The sequence below is a fragment of the Rhinolophus sinicus genome, linkage group LG01 (genome assembly GCF_036562045.2).
Source record: "Rhinolophus sinicus isolate RSC01 linkage group LG01, ASM3656204v1, whole genome shotgun sequence".
Taxonomy (NCBI): domain Eukaryota; kingdom Metazoa; phylum Chordata; class Mammalia; order Chiroptera; family Rhinolophidae; genus Rhinolophus; species Rhinolophus sinicus.
This window is the reverse complement of record NC_133751.1, coordinates 167,169,839-167,190,493: the sequence shown is the minus strand read 5'-3', so window position 1 is coordinate 167,190,493 and position 20,655 is coordinate 167,169,839. Positions and strand designations below refer to the sequence as shown.

General features: G+C 35.3%; 1 protein-coding gene across 1 annotated transcript in view; it reads right to left on the bottom strand.

Annotated features, from left to right (window-relative positions):
* The window catches only part of ZNF804A (zinc finger protein 804A), a 262,701-nt gene extending 253,720 nt beyond the window's left edge, over positions 1–8,981 (bottom strand). Inside the window, exon 1 of the mRNA XM_019752851.2 lies at positions 8,292–8,981. Within this exon, the coding sequence (XP_019608410.2) occupies positions 8,292–8,402 (111 nt within the window). The 5' untranslated portion in view covers positions 8,403–8,981. The remainder of the gene's footprint in view (positions 1–8,291) is intronic.
* Positions 8,982–20,655: the final 11,674 nt, after the last annotated feature.

The window sequence follows — 20,655 nt, the reverse complement described above, 5'->3', positions numbered from 1 at the left end:
GACATTATAACGAGAATCAGATCTTTAACCAGCCAATTTTTTAAGTCTTTTGTCATTTGTATTCAGTTGTTTTATTCTGATGCTTCTGCAAAACTGTTCCTGCAAAAATGCTTAATTTTCAAAGGGATTCAAGGAAAATACCCCGACAAGTACTCTAGAATGCAGGTTTATGATAACTGTAAGACCATAGCAGTGAACTGGGTAAGAAGTTCTAAATTTCTGATGGGAAACTGATAAATTCATAAAACTGCTAACAAAAGATCCAGATCAACAAAAATTAATTGGAACAGACTAAATCAACTGATGAAGATCATTATAGTTTTTAGGACTTCATTTAAAACATTGCTGTATTTAATGTTTTGTGTTTTATTCCAGATTTAAAGGACCCCCCCTTTCTCCTTTCTTTAAATCTATCTATAACTCACAGAAATTTGGTAAAGTATATTTTTGCAACAAAGATCGAAACATTTATCTCTTTATCTCTATTTGATCACTCCAGAATTCAGAAACTCTTATTAAATATTCTTATTTTTCATGATAATATTTGTATTTGCATGAGTTCAATACGAATCTGTTCTCCTTGTAACAGGACATTAGACAAGTCCTTGGCTTTGCTTCATAGCCTCAAGAGGCTTTTGAAAGTCCAATGTGAGATTCCATATGAAAAGTTCCAGCAAAGCAGATTTAAAACAGCCTATATGGTCAATTACTACTCTTGCTGCATTTATGTAAATAATCAGGCCAAGTTTATTAAAATTAGATTTAATTTGCAAACAAGTCAATCGTTTTATAGTTATCTTTGATAGAAATAGGGATGATTATAAGAGGAAATTATATTTTAATAATGTAGCTTTATGGCTATCAGATTCTAGTGCTATTAATCATCTGTGAGGTTTTGATTTCTATCTGAAAACTGGACTGAATCGTAAATTCTTGTAATTTCTTCTAATATTTGGTTAGAATTCTCCAAACTAACATTTCCAATCTTCTCCCACTATTTTGACTTAGAGTCACTATGAAAAGTACCCTTTCTTGAGGCCATGCAAGCTAACACTAGACAACTTGATATACACTTGAGAAGTCATCACAATAGCTCGTATGTGGACCATCTTCATACCTGTTGTAATGTAGCCACTCAGAAAGATCACCGAAGACAGTTACATAGCAAAGAAAGAAAATCTGTCTGATGGCCACTACTTGCCCTCATTCCACCTGAAATTGTTTCTAACCTGACGTCCAGAAATTTTCTCGACTGATCTCCAAACTCAGAAACTGAATTTATATTTTGCTCAAACTATTAACCTTTGTTTTTTGTTGTTGTTGTTGTTTGTTTCCATAGAAATACCTCTCATTAAATTACCTGATTGCTCACACCACACAGAGGCCTAATTTAGGTGGAAGCTCACCTACAACACAGCCTCCTGAAACAAAACAACCTCATTCATGTCCATCCTGTCCTAAGTAATCATGAGGCTATGTGTTTGCTAACAAATCGTGTTGTGCTTATGAAAATAACTTAAATAAAATTGAAACCGAATTACACATTATCCAAAAGAAATTATTGATTGAATTAGAAAGGTAAAGCCTGAATCTGATTATAACCCATTTGAGTTATTTAACTGGTTAAGTCTTGGCTCTTACAAATATCTGCTCTGGGGAATTTCTCAATACTTGGCTATTGTTCTTATAGTCATCATATTAACCTCTCTAGTGCATTGTATACTCTTGAGGGTTTTAAATGACTGTCGGCAGCCAAATGGTATCCATCAGGATCAGACAAGTGGATGAAAGCAACAATAACCACGTAATGATAAAGGCAATGACTACATGTCCCTGCCGTTTGATAACACAACTAGTGAAAACAGCAAATGTGTGATTCTTCAGCCTGACTATATGTCAATGGTGGTAACCTAGATATACTAGTCTGATTGTTCATAACCTTAGCTTGCTGAGAGAATGACCAAAAGGGGGGGAATTGTTAAAATAAAAAACAAACAGAGGCCAGCCTTAAAAAACTCATGAGCAGAGAAAACAAATTTAGTCATATAAACAAAGCTTAATTTAGCTTATTTTGCAAGACTAGCTTGACCTGGCTCACTTTTGCTTATGACTCTGGAAATCATAAGCAAAATGTGAACTGTTTCCCAAGACTGAGATCAGGTAACCACTGAAAATTCTAATATTATAACTAATCTCTGTGAAGGATAAAGGCACTGCTTTCTCACTATATAAGGTGCTTTATAACAATATACCCCTGAGCTTCATTCGATGTTTTGGTTTGAGTACTCCCAGTTTGCAAACTGTCTTTTTGATGTGCGCACAATAACCTTTTATTAATTACTATAGCAGATCCTTGAATAACATCCTTTCGTTCAATGTCATTTCATTATGACACTGATGAGAAAAATAAATAAATAAATTCCCCACCAGGGCCACTGTCTGTGCAGAGTTTGCATATTCTCCCCATGTCTGAATGGATTTTCTTCAGGTTCTCTGGTTTCCTCCCATATCCCAAATATGTGCACATTAATTTAACTGGCATGTGTAAATCGTCCCAGTCTGAGTGAGTGTGAGTGTGTGTGTGAGTGTGCCCTGCTATGGAAGGCTATCCTGTCCAGAGTGGGTTCCTGCCTTGTGCCCTGAGCTGGCAGGATAGGCTATGGCCACCCAGGGACCTGAACTGGAAGAAGCAGACTGAAAAATAATGATCTTACTTGCTTTTATTTATTTTTCTTAAATGCGTGTATAGCTCACATGTATTCCAATGTTTAATATTAGAAGTGTTCTGAGTCCTTAATTAGAAGTTTGGTGATATTTTTGTGACTAGAAATACGCTATAGGAACTCCGCTCCTATTTATATCAATTCACCTGTGGTAAAATTGGTTTCATTATACGTCGTTTTGCTTTAAGTCCCAGTTTCCAAGAACCTCTGGACAACATTAATTGCGGTCTTACTTTACTTGAGTAATTCACTGGGTTTACTTCTGTTATTTCTGAACTTTTGACAGATGGTACATACTAAACAAAATACCTCAACAGCCTGAATTTGACCATGAATACAACCGTAAGAAACCTTTGGATTAGGTGGTCCCCAAAGCTTTTGCTGATCTGTCTGTATTTTCAATAAAAATGTAGTTGTAGTCATCAATAACTGAGATGTGAAAACATTAGTCACTATTTGAATTTCAGTTATCAAAAATACCTTAATTAATATGTGATGAACTAACAAGGTGTGTTGGAACAATGGGTATCACTTAACATTTGCCTTAAAATACTGCTTACATTTTTTAAGTAGATCATCACACCAATGACTTAATTATTATTTTCCTTACTTGAATAATGCGTTCTGAAAATGCACATACTGTGAAGTTTTGTGACAATAAAAAACAGTAGAGCAAAGAATATATGATACCTTAAGTTCACAAAAGTGACACATGACATGATTTTTAATACTGAATGTATAATAGTTTAAAAGAAACTTGAAAGAATAGACACCGACTGATTATGTGAACAAGTTTATAAAGTGGGAAAGTTTGAGAATGTGTTAAGACATCACTCTAATCCACCCTCACCCCTGACCTTTCTTGAGGATATTAATCTAACAATGACAATTTTTATCAGCATTAATTCAGCAACTGGTCTCATTAGTCTTATGCAAAGTCTTAAATGTGCCTCATAAATGGGCTTCAATGAGAGGAGAAATCTCTCAAATTACATTCCCTAGGAGATACAGAAATGTGTAAGGGAATGACATGAATGATAATATCATATTAGATAATAATAATTAGAACAAAAGGACATATAGTATATTTCAAAGACCTTCCTAATTTTAGTGAGTTCCTATATATACAAAGGAAAAACTCAGAATTTTTTCAAACTTTTCAAAATGAGTACATATGAAAATGTTCTGAGTGACAAGAACCCTGCAAACATGTCAAAATATGTGAATACTTTTTCAACACACTCAAAATGAACAGGAGCATCCCTGAATACATCTTAACCCACACTATTTAGTGCATAATCCTCAGCGCAGAGCCTGTGGAACCTAGAATAGTGCTTTCCAATCGAGGCGTCTCAATAAATCTGAATGAATTCAAATATATTGAGAATTCACTAATGAGTTAATTCTTCTTTTCTTGCCAAACCTGGTACTTAGTATATTAGAAATGGAGGGCAGCCTATAGAAACAGAGCTTAGGCCAGAGAGAAATTATTGATATTTGCATATTGAAGGATGAGAAATAAAATAAATTTGAACTCAAATTATTCTGTGAATATGGCACTATTTCTAAATACCTGGAAGTAAGTGGACAAGTAGAGTGTCTTTAAACAATGGATGACATCAATACCATCTCTTTATCAATATGAATATTATCATAGAAATTCCTACAGATTCCATATAAATTATAAAGGAAGGAAGTCTGGAGTCAGGAAATCTGCATTATAATATCGACTCACTGTATAAACTTAAAACTATCACTCATTCTTTTTGAATTCCATAGTCAGTAAAACAGATATAATGCTCTTATGAGATACAAAAATACTGACCAACTAATGAATGTAATGAACAAATTAGTAATGATTTCCAAAGTTCCAAAGGAAAACCCTAAATTCTATATTAAAAGTGATTAAATATATATTAAAAATTGTATTAAATATATATTTAAATGTTTTAAAATATAAAATTAAGCCGAATTAATTTTGTGGACCAATTGCAAAACAAAAGTATAACAAAATGTCTTTATCCAAAAAACAATTATATGCACAATGGTAGTTTGGGAAAATCTAAGGAAAAAGAATGAATATACATAAAAGGTAAACAATTCATCGCCATTCAACCATATAACTTATTCAAAATATTTAGGAGCACTAATAAAATAATAGCGTATTTATTTTTCCATGGAATTAAAGCTGCATCACAGATATGATGCTATTTATAACAGAAAACATGACAAGCAGAGGAACCTTTCTCTTTGCTTGTAAGACATTTCAAAATGAAAATTTGTTTATTTCCAGTTAAAATTGTCAAAAGAAATATATTTAAAATCTCAGGAATAGGGTCAGGATTAACAACAGGAGTAAACTTGAAGTACTTTTTAAAAATTTTATGTGTGAGTGGTCTAATAGGACCTATGGAAAGGACTGCACATTTTGAATGTCTCCGCAATATGAGTGGCAGGATTACATTCTGGATTTAGGGTTAAAGCAATTAATCAATGTCATTGTAACCAGTGTTTTATTCTATAAGTAATTTTATTCTCAAATAACTTCTAATTCATGAAATATTACTGTGTTCACAACTATAGGTTATCTTAAATCAGTTCAATGATTTTTTAAAGATTATAAAATCATTTTTTTAAATCTGAACTTTTAAAATGTTTAAGGTATCCATTAGTTATCCAGTGATTGAAAGTAATTGCAACTTCTTTGGAAAAATCAAAATACCTTTTCCCTGAATGGTTTTGTGTTTTAAGTTGTGCTTTCCTGAAAAAAAAAAAAAAAAATGCTGCAGATATTAAAATCCTTTTAATTTAATACATATTTCAAAAAGCAAGAATGTGTCAAAATCAGACAAGAGGTAGAAAAGATGTCATAATTATTATTCTATGAAACTGGGATAAAAACATGATAAACCATAAATTCTTACTCAAAAATATTCAAAATGTAGCAAATATACATTTTAAAGATTATTTTGTGTTTTTTATTAAGGTTGCTAATTCTGAGAAGTTTCAGGTTCAGTTTTCTGTTTTCAGCTTATAGTAGTAACTTTTAGCTTATAGTAAGTCCTCATGGAATCCTATGTGCTATAGAGAATACATTTTTAGGTAACTATAAATGTCTGTAAAGAATAAATGTTTTTTAGTAAAAAAAAAAAGAATATATTTAGAATCTCTTCTGTTATACTTAAAAGAATAGGCACAAGTCTCATTCTGTTCAAGAACAAAATCATCAAAAGGAAACAAACATATGACATATATCACCTTGTTAAAGTAATAGTTTCAAATATAGTTGGACCATATATGAAAATCTACATTATTTCTGTCATTGTAAATCTCTTACATAGGAAATACAAACTTGGGCAGTTTATGAATTTAACTTAAAAGGATTAACCGAAGCCCTGGTAAGCTCTTTTACTATTACTAAGAGAAATCTGATAGGAGCTATTTCTAAACCTTTTTATCTCAGTTTGTGCCTTCTGACATTTGTATATATTTACATTTATTCATCTCATAAAGGCAGTTCCTTTGTAACACCCGTTTTAATCCCAAAGTTACACTGGCAAATCTAGGCTTTAACCTAGTCTTTGTTAATATGAATGATAAAGAACTAATCAATTTCAAACACACAAGAAACAAATCAGCATAAGCAAGTTCAACCATGGTTAGAAAGCCAAGGTTGACTTAAGTATAAAGATTACCAAAACTTTAACAAGTTGAGGTCTGGCAATATATATATATATATATATATATATATATATATACATATACACACACACATATATGTATGTGTATATGTATATACACATATATATGTATATATGTGTATACACATATATATGTGTATATATATAATGAACTCTATTGTGTGGTTTTATCACCTACGCCATTATTATAACTACGGAGATGAGATATTGTTCAATAAGTTTGCATTTTCCCATACGTAAAATCTGATTAATAAACAAACCAGAGTATACTTCTTCAAAATGAAGGTCCCACCCCCCAAAAAAGTAATATTTACTTTCTTAATGGTTGAGTCTTATAAATCGAGCTAGAATAATCTCAATAATTCCCTTAGCCTTGGCCTACTGCTCTGTAGGCCAAGTACTGGAGTACTGGAGTACTGAGGTACAGTACTCCAGTAAGGAAGACCACAGAAGAGTATTTTCACTTTCTTTTGTTCAACAACAACAACAACAACAACAACAACAATCTTACCCAGAACAATAATAAAAGCAACAAACTAACTCTGCTTCTTTGAGTCTTAAATGAGCAGAGAGGAGTGGTCTAATAGATTCATGGGGGAAAAAAACAATCAAATGCAGCATATCAATGTCAGAATTCACTTAAAACTTCTGATGAAAACTTCATTCTTGGAAAACATCACAGCACATTTTTTAAAAGTATGTGGAATCATATTTTAAGATATATAAAGAAAAGTAGATTAAGAATATTGTATTTACATTTGGATTAATTGAGTCTGTCCTTAAACTTCTCCTCACTCAGGACAGGCAACCACTTTGTGGGAAAAAAAGGGGGTAGGAAGGGGTGATGCTTGCTAACAGATCCAGAATTTAGTGATAAATACATTTGCATATTACCACCTTATTCTGGCTTTACTCTCCTTGCAGCACTTAGCCTAATGAGCCTTTCTCTATTTCTTTTTTTTTTTTCTCTTTACTGAAGTGTATACCTCTCAGGAGATACCAATACATGGGAGTCAGTTCTGCAGAGAGGTTTTGTAGGTAAGAAGGGATTTGGAAGAAAAAGTAAGAGGTATCATCCAGCACTATCTCAATGCTCCACACATCTTCTCCCACCAATCAGGAGTGCTCTTTCTACTAAGATGCTGAAAGATGAAGCTCTGTGGTCCAGAGAGAACCTCCCAGCGACTGCATGGGTTCTGTTTGTCTAGCCTGTTTCCTAGTGCCTCTGAACGTAACACAATGATCGCCCCTCACTTATTTCCAATATCTTTTGAGTGAACGACAAGGGGTCGACATGGGGTTCTGGAGTCACTCTATTAAGCTTAGTACTGACAACTTCTCACCAGACAAGTTTGCTTCCAGTCCTTCTGGAGACAGCCAGAATACACACTCCTTCCGAGACCATCACTCAATCCTGCCACTTGTTTCATACCACCAGCCACATGGTTCCCTGCCTCCATCAGAGGCACTCACATCCTCATTCACCTTCAGCTTCCTAAACTGAAAAAAATGTTATGGGGTCACTTGGGGTTAAGGCTTTTCTTTTTCTGCCTTAAAAAGAGGTCCTACTGACACAATTCGCTTCAAATAAGCAGAAAGTGTGGTGATCTTCAGCATTATGGAGTAAGGTGGAGTCCGGAGCGTTACTGAAGTGTCAACCACAGCCAGGGAGTACAGCTTTCCTAAGATTCCTGCCTTTTTCTACACCTAATTCTCACCCTACGCCCACAAGATAATTAAATGAATACATTATAAACCAAATTGAATCGCGACACCTCCAAAATCTCATCGCAACCTCAATCCTTCAAATGCCCTTTTAGAAAGGAGACAGACAGACAGGGAAGAGAGAAGAGAGAGAAGTGATTACCAGAGTTTTGTTTCCGTTCTTGCTGAGAGGGCCCCGGAAAACTCCCTTGATGTTGCGAAAGTGTCCGTTGCTGAGATGCGTGGAGCTGATGACAATGTAATAACACTCCATGGGGCAGCCGCCGCCTCCACCACCCCAGCCGCCGCTTCCATGCACCCCGCGCCTGCAGCCGCAGCGCGCCGGAGCCGAGGGAGGTGGGCTAGGGACCCGGAGGGAAGGCGAACGCCGCCTGGCTCGCACGCCCTCCAGACACGGGCTCACTACACCCCTGTGCCGCGCGCGCCTGGGCTTCCCCGCCTCCGCATGCTCGCCGCGCTTTCTCTCAGTGCCTGTTTCTCTCCGAATTCGCCTTGGGGCTCTGCGGGCTGGGGGCCGGCCGGGCAGGCGGGCAGGCAGGACCGAGCGGAGCGGGAGTCAGTGCCCGAGCGGCGGCCGAGCGGAGCCGGGCAGCAGAAGCCGCCCGAGCGGCAGCGGCAGCGGCGGCGGTGACGGCGGCGGCGGCAGCATCCCCCGCGTTCGGTGCCCGCACTCGGAGTTGCTGCTGCTGGCAGGCATGAGTGTTATTATAGTGAGCGGCGTTGCCGGTCCATTGCACTGAGCCAATGGCAGGGAGCCACTGGGCTGATACTGAGAGCTGTCAGAGGAGTACATCTGTCACCCGCTGCCTCCCCCCGTCCCCCCCCCCCCCCCCCCCCGCCGCCGCCGCCGCCGCCGCCGGGACCCGGCCGCGCGGGTCGGGGCGCGAATGGGAGCGCGCACCGAGCCGGGCGCCCCCCGCGCAGCGCAGCGGAGCGCCGCGGCCGCAGAGGGCCAGGGATGCGAGGCCACCGCTGGCGGGAGGCGGAACGGCCGGCCGCCGAGAAGTGGGAGACTCCTATAAGGTGGGGGCGGAGGGGAAAATGAAGAGGCAGAGATTTCTTGCTTGGCAATCGGGGTTGGGGGAGGGGGCGAGGAGGGAATAAGTAAATTAATAATTCAATACCAAAAGCCAACCGTTTCCAACTGCAGCGTATCCTGGCAAGTGCCAGAGCTACTGCTCTCTCGAGATAGTTACCCCATTGGGTTGGGCTTATTTTGCTTTATTTATTTGCAATATATTTTTGGTTTGGAGGCTGGGTCCTGCTCAGAATCTTAGAGAAAGAAAATACGCCCCCCACACACACACACACACACCACCACCATCCATTCGTAGAGATCATAAGTGGTGGTGTTGATATTTTTTGAGAGGGGTTGAGGGAGTTGTGGCGATGCGACTGGAAGTGAATAGAAGGAAAAAACAGGGACCCCTGGTTTATGGGTTCCTTGACCTGGCGGTCCCCTCACCCACCTCCCCTGAGAACCTCGGCTCTTCTAAATTACCAAAGCTGAACGGAAAGGGATGCTTTGTCGCAAAGAAGCTACTGCCACAATTTTGCTTTGTATTTCTCTACAGTTCTTTCCCCACTACAGTGAGTGGTAGCGAACAAAAGCGTTCGCCTTAGAAGCTACCTGAATGGAAGAATCTGCTAAAGAACTAATGGGCTCCTTACGGAAAATAGGGAATGGGGTCTGCGGCGTTCAGTTCCCTGAAGACAGATCATGGGGATAGTTTTTAAGGGGCCAAGGCAGACGTGGGCCTGGAGGTGCCCTCCAGCCCTCCCTTTCACCCAGCTGATTCTCGGTGTAACTTTAACTCCTCTGAGGTTGTAGGGTGAGAGCATCCCATCAGGTATATATACGACTCATTAGTCTCACTTAAAAGGATCGATTAACAGACAGTGGGAGCCTGGGAGATGGTACCTTCAATGAATTCGCTGAAGGCTTTATTTTCCTCTTGTCTTGAATGGCTTAATTGTTTAAAGCAGATTCCAGACATTCTGATGCTCCTGTATCAGAGCAAATTGCATTTTGGTATGTAAACTGTGTTTGTCTTGTTAATTTGAAAGTCAAGATTTCAAGACTTTCCGTATATATGATGTCCCATATATACAATTTTATGTAGCAGTGATCTACAAACCATAATATGATCCTTAAATGAATCTGCCAGTTTGATTTTATTCTTTGAAAGAGGAAAAGAGGGAAAAATATTTATGAGGGGCAATAGTTATTTGAGTAAATGATAACTTATAGGGATAGAAAAGGGGAGTGCTAGATTCATATAAGGGAAATTTTCCTTATGCCATGCTTCAATTTAAACAAAGAAAAAAAGTTGGTGTGCACTGATCAAAGCTCATGAAGAGTCAGAGTTATTTAGAGGTACTTGGCTAAATTTCTCAGATATCCACTTGGGGGAGTCCGGAAATCTTGAGAGAAAGAGCAAGAATTTACAAAACTTCTATACTCTGTGGAACAGATCACTTAATAATTTGTTAGAATTCAGTATGAACACAGTACTATTAGAAAAAAATACTTAAATGGTCTCTAATAAATATTGTGTGGAAAATAAACCTATTTTTGACTCCTATCATTACAATTATTATTATTTTTTTTATATTTTGAAGATGGAGACATTCTCTATACACATCACTTTGGGAATAGCTAATGACCCATATGATTTCCATTGTGTCTTTTAAAGTTATGGAAATTTGCAGTTTAATTAAAGAGGAGATAAAATCTTTACTATTACTGAACCAAACCATGGAATCTCCTAAGGAAACGGAAGATACCTCATATGTGAAAGGATCAGATAATGTAGTTTTCTTGTGTTTGCAAGTCATAATACTCTACACTAGGTTTTTGCAATATTTTTCTCTCAAAATACTTCTAACAAAATATTCAGATCTCTACAATATAAAGCTCACGTTCCAATTCAGGAAACAGGAACCATAGTTACATGAATTGTCCAATGGAACAGAGTATCACCTATATAGAACGTCATATTGTGTTTCTAGTGGCAAAGTTTATATATTATAAATATATATCTTATGATACATATGTATATATCATAAAATAAAATTTAATGAAATATCTTAAGGATCTCTGAAAAGAGTCACTTTACTATTAGAATAGTCTACCTTTGCCACTTATATGTTTGATGATATGATGGGGTAGCTTTTGACTATTACATACAGTAAACACAACATAGATTTGCTGCTAATAACACTAAGGATGCTGGCAGTTAAAAAAGAATGTAGATATCTTTTTGCATAAAATTTATCTTCATTATTTCTCTACACATAAAGTACTCTATCTCAAAATGATCTGATTCTAAGTATAATCAACAAGATGCTATACCACAGTCAATATATATAAAATAAGTGTAATATCCTTATTTTTCATCCTATTGAAAAATTAAGGACACTGATGATGGCATATTTTATATATTGAAAAGCTTAAATACCCCTAATATACAGAATTACAAAAAGAAAAACAACATATACCGGTTACATAAATCAATTGATTTCATGGAAGCCAAAATACTTTACATTGTAAGCATTATTTTGGATATTTCCAGCATGATAAGATTTTTACATGCTAGAAATGAAAAGAAAAGTACTGAATTGTCTCAGTTTCAAATTTTCTAAGTTTTTAATTCTATCCAGCTGCTTCTAATGAACAAAATGTTAGTGAGTATATTATTGGAAATAGGATGCTTAACTGTGCTATCAGTACAAAAATAAAATTGAATGTTCATGGCAAGTCCTAAGTAATGATAGAATTAGGTAGGTCAAAGGATACAATGGCTGGGAGACTATTTAGACAAGAAAATTCAATGAGATATCACAAACAAAAGTAATCAGAGGTCAAATTCTAGATCCAGAAAATGCAGGAAATTTGATCCATAAAATTAGGAAGGCATAGTTGTTTGAGGTCTGAATCCAAGGACTAGAAATACATTAGAATAGAAAAATAGATAGGTCTGGAATTTCCAGTTAGGTGAATGCAGATATTTAGAATGATATTGGGTTTGGGGGAAAGGGAAGGGAGGGAAAGGTAAAAGTGCCTAAATATCAGAATTCAGGGATGCTAGACAAAAAATTTTGCTCTGCTGAGTGGAGCTGAGATTTTTTCCTCATAGTTATTACAGTGTTATTAAAAATGCAAAAGCAATAAAGGCCTCACAGGTTTATAATCACGGGTAGATAAAGGTGCTAGATCTTTGCAAGCTTCTACAAATTTTCAAAGCTCTCGAGTAAAATGTGATGAACTACATAGCATAAGATTTCCTCATTTGGTGTAGAAATAGCTAGTATGTTCACTCTAATGGTATACATGTGGAATGGAGTGTGATGGATGTGATTTATTTTCCCATATATGATTGTGTTATATTGAAGCATAGAAATGTTATTTTTACAAGTAACTGTTACGATTGATGGGTTAAATGACTGATCTATTATATTTTCAATAAACACTTGAAGTATTTTTCAAGTGTCTGGTTTCTGGTTTACACTGTTTATTTGTCAATTTCAGGATGATAATATAGGCGTTATTTTTAGCTGCAAAACATTTTGTTCAAATGAAGCCTTATACTACATAAACTGACCCCACTAAAGCTTGGAGTTAGGACCCAGAGTTATCCAAATAAAAGGCTCAGCATTCTAAGAAGCTCATTTTAAAGTCCACTGATCTAAGAAATATAGAAGGATCATCGAGAAATTGTTGCTGAACTGAAAAAGTTCATGCAATTGAATGTCTTAAGAGGTGTAGATATTCATTTACCATGAGTTAAAAGTAAAACATTCAGTCAAAAAAGTACTTATCACAATGTCCAATTATTTTTGTGTGTTTGTATTATTTTGGTTTATTTTATTGTCTTTTAAAATTGGTATCCAGATTTTTTCTGAACTGAGGCAGCAACAACTGACATACCAACGAGATTTTTAAAAAAGCAATGTTGAACCTTTGAAAAATATCAAAATCATAAGGAAAATATTGCTAAAGGGCTGAGAAACTGGTCCAAATGACCAAAGATAGTACTGAATTAGGTAGTACTGATTAAGATACTTTAATCAAAATAAGTTTAATTCTTCAACTTAAGTAATTAAAAAAAAACAACCACCTGTTATGACACACTAGTGACTGTGGCTTAGTCTAATTCTGTTATACAGCACAGCCATGCTATTACTAATGAAGAAGTATGTTAGAATAGCACATAGCTGAGTTGTCATATACTTTATTGAAAAGATAAAGAAGCATATAGAAATATTCTAGGATATTAACTAAGATAATTTAAATAAAATTAAAACTTAAAATAATGTGTCAGATCGCATGCACACATGAGTACACACATATACACACACGCTCACACACTGACAGAATAAAACACAAAAGTAATCAGAGTCAAGAGCAGGAGAAAGGGTCCAACTAGGACAAAACAGGTAGTTGCAATCCAACTTGCATTTTTCATGCAAATGTAATAGATGCAAAAGCTGTGGAGAAAAATCATGCTTGAGCCAGAAGATCTATGTCAAGCTGGATGGCTTCTAGGTCCTAAAAGAAACTGATAAGGAAGGACACAGGATCTAGAGATAGGCCAATGAAGAGTCAGCCAGTCTCCTACAAAATTCCCTCCTAGAGTAATGAAGAAAGTAGTATGTGGATAGTCAAGGCAGAACAAAATGAATACTCATTAGGATATTAGCAGCGCTAATATCAGGATCCTCTTTTAACTTCCCATTAAAACACACAAAACAAAAACAATAAAGAACAAATTGATTCAAACTAGCAAATACTCCAAATACTGAATCATGAAGCTGACCGAAAGATGAAGAAGTATTGATTTACCCCCATTTTGCACCTTTGATTTGGGTTAAAAATGTACAGTTAGATTGCCTGTGAGACATACTAAATTAATAAATTAACCTATAAGTAAACAATGGTGAATGATATTTTGAAATTTCCAGGATGAAAAGTAAAAGTATCTAAAACATCTTTCAGCTATCACTCTAAAAAGAAGGAAGGTGAGTTTTCTCCTCAAGTTGTCCTTTGCAATGCTACATAAACTCTTCAAAGGTTTTTGTTTGCTTAATGGAGAAAACATTTTGACATAATATTTCCATATCAAGAAAATGTATCATTCATTCAACGTTGCAATAAAAAATTAATTTATGCATGAGTATAATAGCGCATTGATTAATCCAGAGATATAAGACAGTTCGATATCAGGAATCAAGCAATATATTGCAGCAAAAGGTCAAATAAGAATATACTTTTGTATAATGCAACTTCATCCCTAAGAGACTTGCTAATGGAAACATCATTTAAATATAACCTAGTTGCTGTTATGGAATTTAGGACATATAATTTACCATACAGTTAAGAAATAATTTACCTGCCATTGTTAGGGATTTAAGTGTTCTAGGTAAGTGAGTTTTCAATACCTTTAAAATTTTAAAAACGTATTAATTTTAACTATATTACATACTTCACTGACTTAGTAAACAGAGTATTCTAATAAAAATTGCTAGGTTAATAACTTTAGAGTTATTACTATGAATATCAATTACTATGCTGTATTACAATGACAACATAGGGCTGTTTTTTGAAGAGCTAACTCTGCGCTGCTCTTTAAGATAAACACACTTCGATGGAAGGCGGAGAAATGTATGTTTGATGCTACATGTGAGTATACTTTCCCCTGTGTTGCTCTATTGCGTGCACTGACAGTTCAGAATGGGTATACTTATGTTTCTTCCTCTGTTCTCAAACCTGGTGATCTAAAATTTTAAGGGGGGGAAAAAAACTAATGACTTTCACAAGCAAACAAAACTGTAATAATTTTTAAATACACTTTCTAATTTTAGAATACATTTTAATTTATAGAAGAATTACAAAGATAACATAGAGTTTCCTATAAATCACACACCCAATGCTTTTATTATTAACATCTTACAGTATATGGTCTTCATGTCATGATTAATGAATAGATACTGATACATTTTTATCAATTAAAGTCTATACTTTATCCAGATAGCCTTAATTTTAACCTTGTGTCTTTTTACTATTCCAGGATCCTATCCAGGATACCATATTACATTTAGTTATCACATCTTCTTACCCTCCTCTTGGCTGTGTCAGTTTATCATTCTGGTCAGTTGTTTGGGAGAATATTTTAAATCACGATTTGTCTGATGTATTTCTAATGATTGGACTGGGATTATGGGTTTGAGGGAGGAAGACCACAGTGGTAAAATTGACATTCTCATCACATTTTTCATCAAGAGTATATTCTATCAACATGAATTTTTACTGTTAATGTTGACCTTGATCACCTGGTTGAGGTAGTGTTTCTTAGGTTTTTCCACTGTAAAGTTACTCTTTTTTTTTTTTTTTTTTGGTCCCTTTCCATTGTGTGCTCTTTGGAAGAAAATCACTAAGAACAGCCCACACTTAAGGACTGGGGATTTATGTTCTATCTCCTTAAAGGGGGAGTGTCTACACAAATTATTTTCAGTCCCTTGGCATGGAAGATTTATTTATTCTCTCTCATTTATTCAAGCATTCATTTATATGAGTATGGACTTATGGATATACATTTTGTACTTTGGCTATAATGCAATACTACTTTATGTATACTATTATACAAATTGTTTCCCCAAAGTCTCTTGGGAGCTCTTTCAGTGGGTCCTGTGTCCCTCTGACACACCTGTGCTGTTCTGGGGTTTATTTAGTTAGGTATTTTAGTGCTTTCCTGTATTCTTGCACTTCAAAATGTTCTAAGGTTATCTTGTATATTTGCTACTGCAATGCCCAAATCAGCCATTACTCCAAGAGTCCTGGTTCTTTTTATCAGAGGATGCTATTAGAAAGAAAGACCTGGACACTAGGTGTGACAATTGCTACTGGAATGACATTTCTTCTAGGCTTTTCAGCTGACATATAGGTATGTATACTAACCCATGTATATACTAATGTCTATGAATAAATGTGTGTGTAACCATTGGTAGCTATATTATAGTAAATGAGTTCTTGCTGGTGTCTCCATTTCTAATCCATTGCTACATGGAATTCTTTGCTTATTTGTAACCTCCCACTCCAACAATAAGAAACCTAGTGCCCACTATTTGCCATCCCATTACTTAATCGTTCAATTCCAGTATACATATATAATTGTTTCAGAGTTGTTGACCCTTCCTCCAATGGTAAACAACTTTATCAACTAGAATACAGTGTTTATGTATAGTTAATTTTGACTTTAGTCCTAGAGATTCAATTTATTTCCAAAATTACTTAGGTAACCATCTATTTTCCCACATGATTTAGTGAGAATTTTTCATACATTTATAATACAAATATATTTCTTTGTCACACTAGGCATTTCATCCTGGGATCTCCAACCTCCTAAATGATTTATAAATTCCATACATTAAGGTTCATTCTTTGTTCTTTAAAGTTTTATGAGACAAATACTGTCATGTACCCAACATTAGAGTATTTTACAGAATGATTTCATCTTCCTAAAAATCTCTATTGCTTCATGATTTCAAGTCTCCTCCCACCCATATTCCCTAGAAACCACCGTTTATTATCTCTGTAGTTTTACCTTTTACAGAATGTCAGATAAATTGAATGACAGAGTACATAGCCTTTTAAGACTGGCTTCTTTCACTTAGCAATATGCATTTTAGATTCATCCATGTCTTTGCATGGCTTGATAGCCATTCCCTGTTACCACAAAATAATATTGTGTGTATGCATATATCACTGTTTGTTTATCCATACACCCACTGAAAGTCATCTTGATTGTTTCCAGTTTTTGTCAATTATAAATAAAGCTGTTATAGACATTCTTATGCAGGTTTTTGTGTGGACATAAGTTTTCGAATCAACTGGACAAATAGCAAGGATTATTCCATAAATGTCAATTAATTCAAGTAGATTAATAGTGCTGTTCCACTCGTCTACATTCTTAGTGATTTTCTGTCTGCTTGATCTATCAATTACTGAAGGAAAGATTTTGAAGTCTCCAACTGTAAGAGTGGATTTGTTTATTTCTCCTTTCAGTTCTATCAATGTGTTTCACATATTTTGACACTCTGAAGTTAGTTGCATATATGCTTAGGGTTGTTTTGTCTTCTTGGATAATAGAGTCTTTTATCATTATGTAACACCCCTTTCTGTCCCTGATAATTTTTCTTGTTCTGAAGTCTACTTTGTCTGAAATTAATACAGCTACACTAGCTTTATTTTGATTTGTGTTATCATGTTACATCTTTATCTCTTTACTTTCAAGGTACCAGACTATATACTTAAAGTGGGTTTCTTCTAGACAATATGTAGTGTATTCTTGCTTTTTTAAAGCAATGATAATCTATTTAAATTATTTTTATATAATTGGGTTAATAGCTAACATCTTTGTTAGTGTTTTCCCTTTGTTGCATTTACTCCTTGTTTATTTTTTCCTCTTTTATTTCCTTCTCTGATTTTAACTAGCATTTTATGATTACATTTTATCTTATCTCATTATACTAAGTATATTTCCTTCTAAATTTTTTCCACTAATTACAAATCCAATGGTAAAATTCTTCCTTTCTTTATATAGATCCCTGCTTCTGACCTATGGCATTTTTCTCTGCCTGAAAACTTTGTGGGTTTTTTTTACCATTTCTTGCAGAGAAGGTCAGTTAGCAATGAATTTTTGTATGTCTCAGAGGGTTTTTGTTTCTCTTTCACTTTGAAGGACAATTTTTCTCTTTATAGAATTCTAGATCAGCAGTCTTTCACTCCATTTTCTTTTTGCTTGCCTAATTTTTCATGAGAAGTTCACTATAATTCTTATTCTTGTACCTCTATAAAAGAGTCCTCCATCCCCTGATTCTTTAAAAAAACAAAACAAAACAAAAACCCCTGTCATTTGGTTACTGGAGTTTTCATATAATATGCCTAAGTCTGTTGATGGTTGGTATATATTCTACTTGGTTACGTTCTTTGGACTTCATTCACCTGGAGTTTGGCTTGATGTCTGTCATTAATTTTTGAAAATTCTCAGTCATTATTACTTAAAATGTTTCTTATGCTTTCTTCTCTCTTTGCTCTCTTTCTGGTGTTTCAATTACATAGTTATATTTTTTCATAAAACAATCCTGCAGGTCTTGGATGTTCTGTTCTATATATTCTTATATTGTGTTTTTCTATATGCACTTTAGTTTGAGAAATTTCTATTGACCTATCTTCATGGTCTCTCATTGTTTTGTGAGCTGTGTTTAGTCTATTGATGAGCCCATCAGAGATAGTCATCATTTTTGTGTTTTTCATTTCTATCATTTCCTTTTGGTTTTTCCTTAGTGTTTCCACCTCTCTAATTATATTGCCCATCCAGCATATGTCTATTTTTCCACTACAGACTTTAACATATTTGTTATAGCTATTTTATTTAATTTTCTCAAATTTATTGAAATATAATTGACAAATAAAAACTGTATATAACTAACATGTACAATGTGATGATTTGATATACCTATATGTTGGTTATCATAATCAAGCTAATTTAACACATTCATCACCTCACACAGTTTCCTTTTTTTTGGTGTGGTGATATCATAGTTATTTTAAATCCCCTGATAATTCCAATATCTGTGTCATATCTGAGTCTGTGTCTTATTATTGCTGTTTCTTTGGAGTTGGGTGTATTATTTTTTTGCCTTTTTGGCATGCTTTGTGATTTTTGTTGTTGTTTTGTTGAAATCCAGGCATGTTATAATGTCTAGTGATAGGTAATATCAGCTAATAGGAATTGAGGTAAATAGGCCGTTAGTGTTAGCATTTGTGTTAATGGCTAGGAGTTGGGCTGTGTTTAATGTTTGCTGTAGCTACGGGTTGCTATGGGGACGCTCTTCCTCTAGTGTCCATGGTTTTGTCTCACCTCCTCATTTTAGGCTTCCCTAAGTAATCCTCCTCAGAAAGTCTGCATCTTGCAGCTTTTAAAGCTATAATTTATTGTTCTTCTGCTGGAGCACTCATTGTGGGTGTGTGGTGGTAAGGTGGGGAGGAAGAGAAGATTTCTACAAGTTTTCATTTAAATCTCCATCTTTAGTGAACCAGTGATTCAGGGATCTGACCTTCACAAGTGTTTCTTCAGGGATACAGGTTTAGTTTCTCTTTCCCCCTACTCCCTTACTAGTGCTCCCAATATAGTTTCTTGAAACTCTAATCCTTGCTGACTATTCTATGCTTCCTTATGCAATATTAGAAGAGTAGAGGGGCTTGCAGTGGGAGACATGCTCTTCTCCAGGGGACTCTAGTAAATTATTTTTCCTTAGAGAGTGGGCTTTTGTTACAGAGAAGACTCTGGGTGTGTTTCACAATTATTACTCTTTTGCTCCCCATTTTCGTTCCACAAGGAAATCTTTCTCAGAGTCTCATCCTGAGAAACTGGTGGAATTATTGGAGATAAGGCCTATAAAAGTATGAGGGCCTTCCTATGACTGCAGGACCCCACAAGTTTCCCACTCTTAAGCTAGTCTACACTCGGTCACACTTCAGTGGCCTGTGACAATTACTATTTAAGTGTTACTGCCAATTTATGGCTCGAGTGTTTTTTTTTGTTTGTTTTTTGTTTTTTCAGGTAAGCAGATCTCAGTTGTGACTCTGAATGCATCTCCTGCTCCATTTTTGCAGGGTGATGATTTGCCCTGCAACCTCATTTCTCTGATTGGTCTGAGAAAAGTCAGGTATTGTTTTTCATTTTTAGTTTTCTTAGCTTAACCTTGTTGTAAAGATGGATATGCTAACTTCCACACTCTTCACACATTGGAACTGAAGCAAGAAATCTGCTGTTTTTTACTTTACAATTCTATACCATTGTACTTGAATGACTAAGATATGTGTATTGTGCTGAAGGGAATAAGTTGGGGCATGGCAAAAATGTTTACAGTATCAGGAACAGGAGTTATGGTACATATTTTCATTGAATTTTAAAGTCTTTTGACTCAATTTTTAGATAATAGTCATTCTGTTGCAATGGGAATTTCCAAAGTCTAATCATCAAAAGCATATACTGTAATGGAATATATAATTTTACATAAAAAGTTCAGCTGCAAAGAAGAAAAGAAAATACACACAAAATTAAACAATTTCCTAAGACTTTCCCCCCTTAATAAGGGCTTGAATATCTCCAAGGATATGAAGAGCAATTGGATGACATTGGCATATCTTCTTTGAGTATAAATTTTGCTGGAAGGTTTGGTGAAACTCTATAATAAAACATGATGAATATCACATACTAAAGAAGTGGAAAAATTAAAGTAAACATTAGAAATAAGACGTGAGCCCAGGCAAATTGATTATTTTAAGGTGTGTTGCTCAGATCCTTAGTGTACACTTTACTCCCCTTTGTTATTAATAGCATTTTGATGGAAATTTTGTGGAGTATTAGTCTATAAAATTATAATAGAAAATATATTGATAGATTATTTTTCAGACGAAGTTTCTTAAATTTTTCCAACTA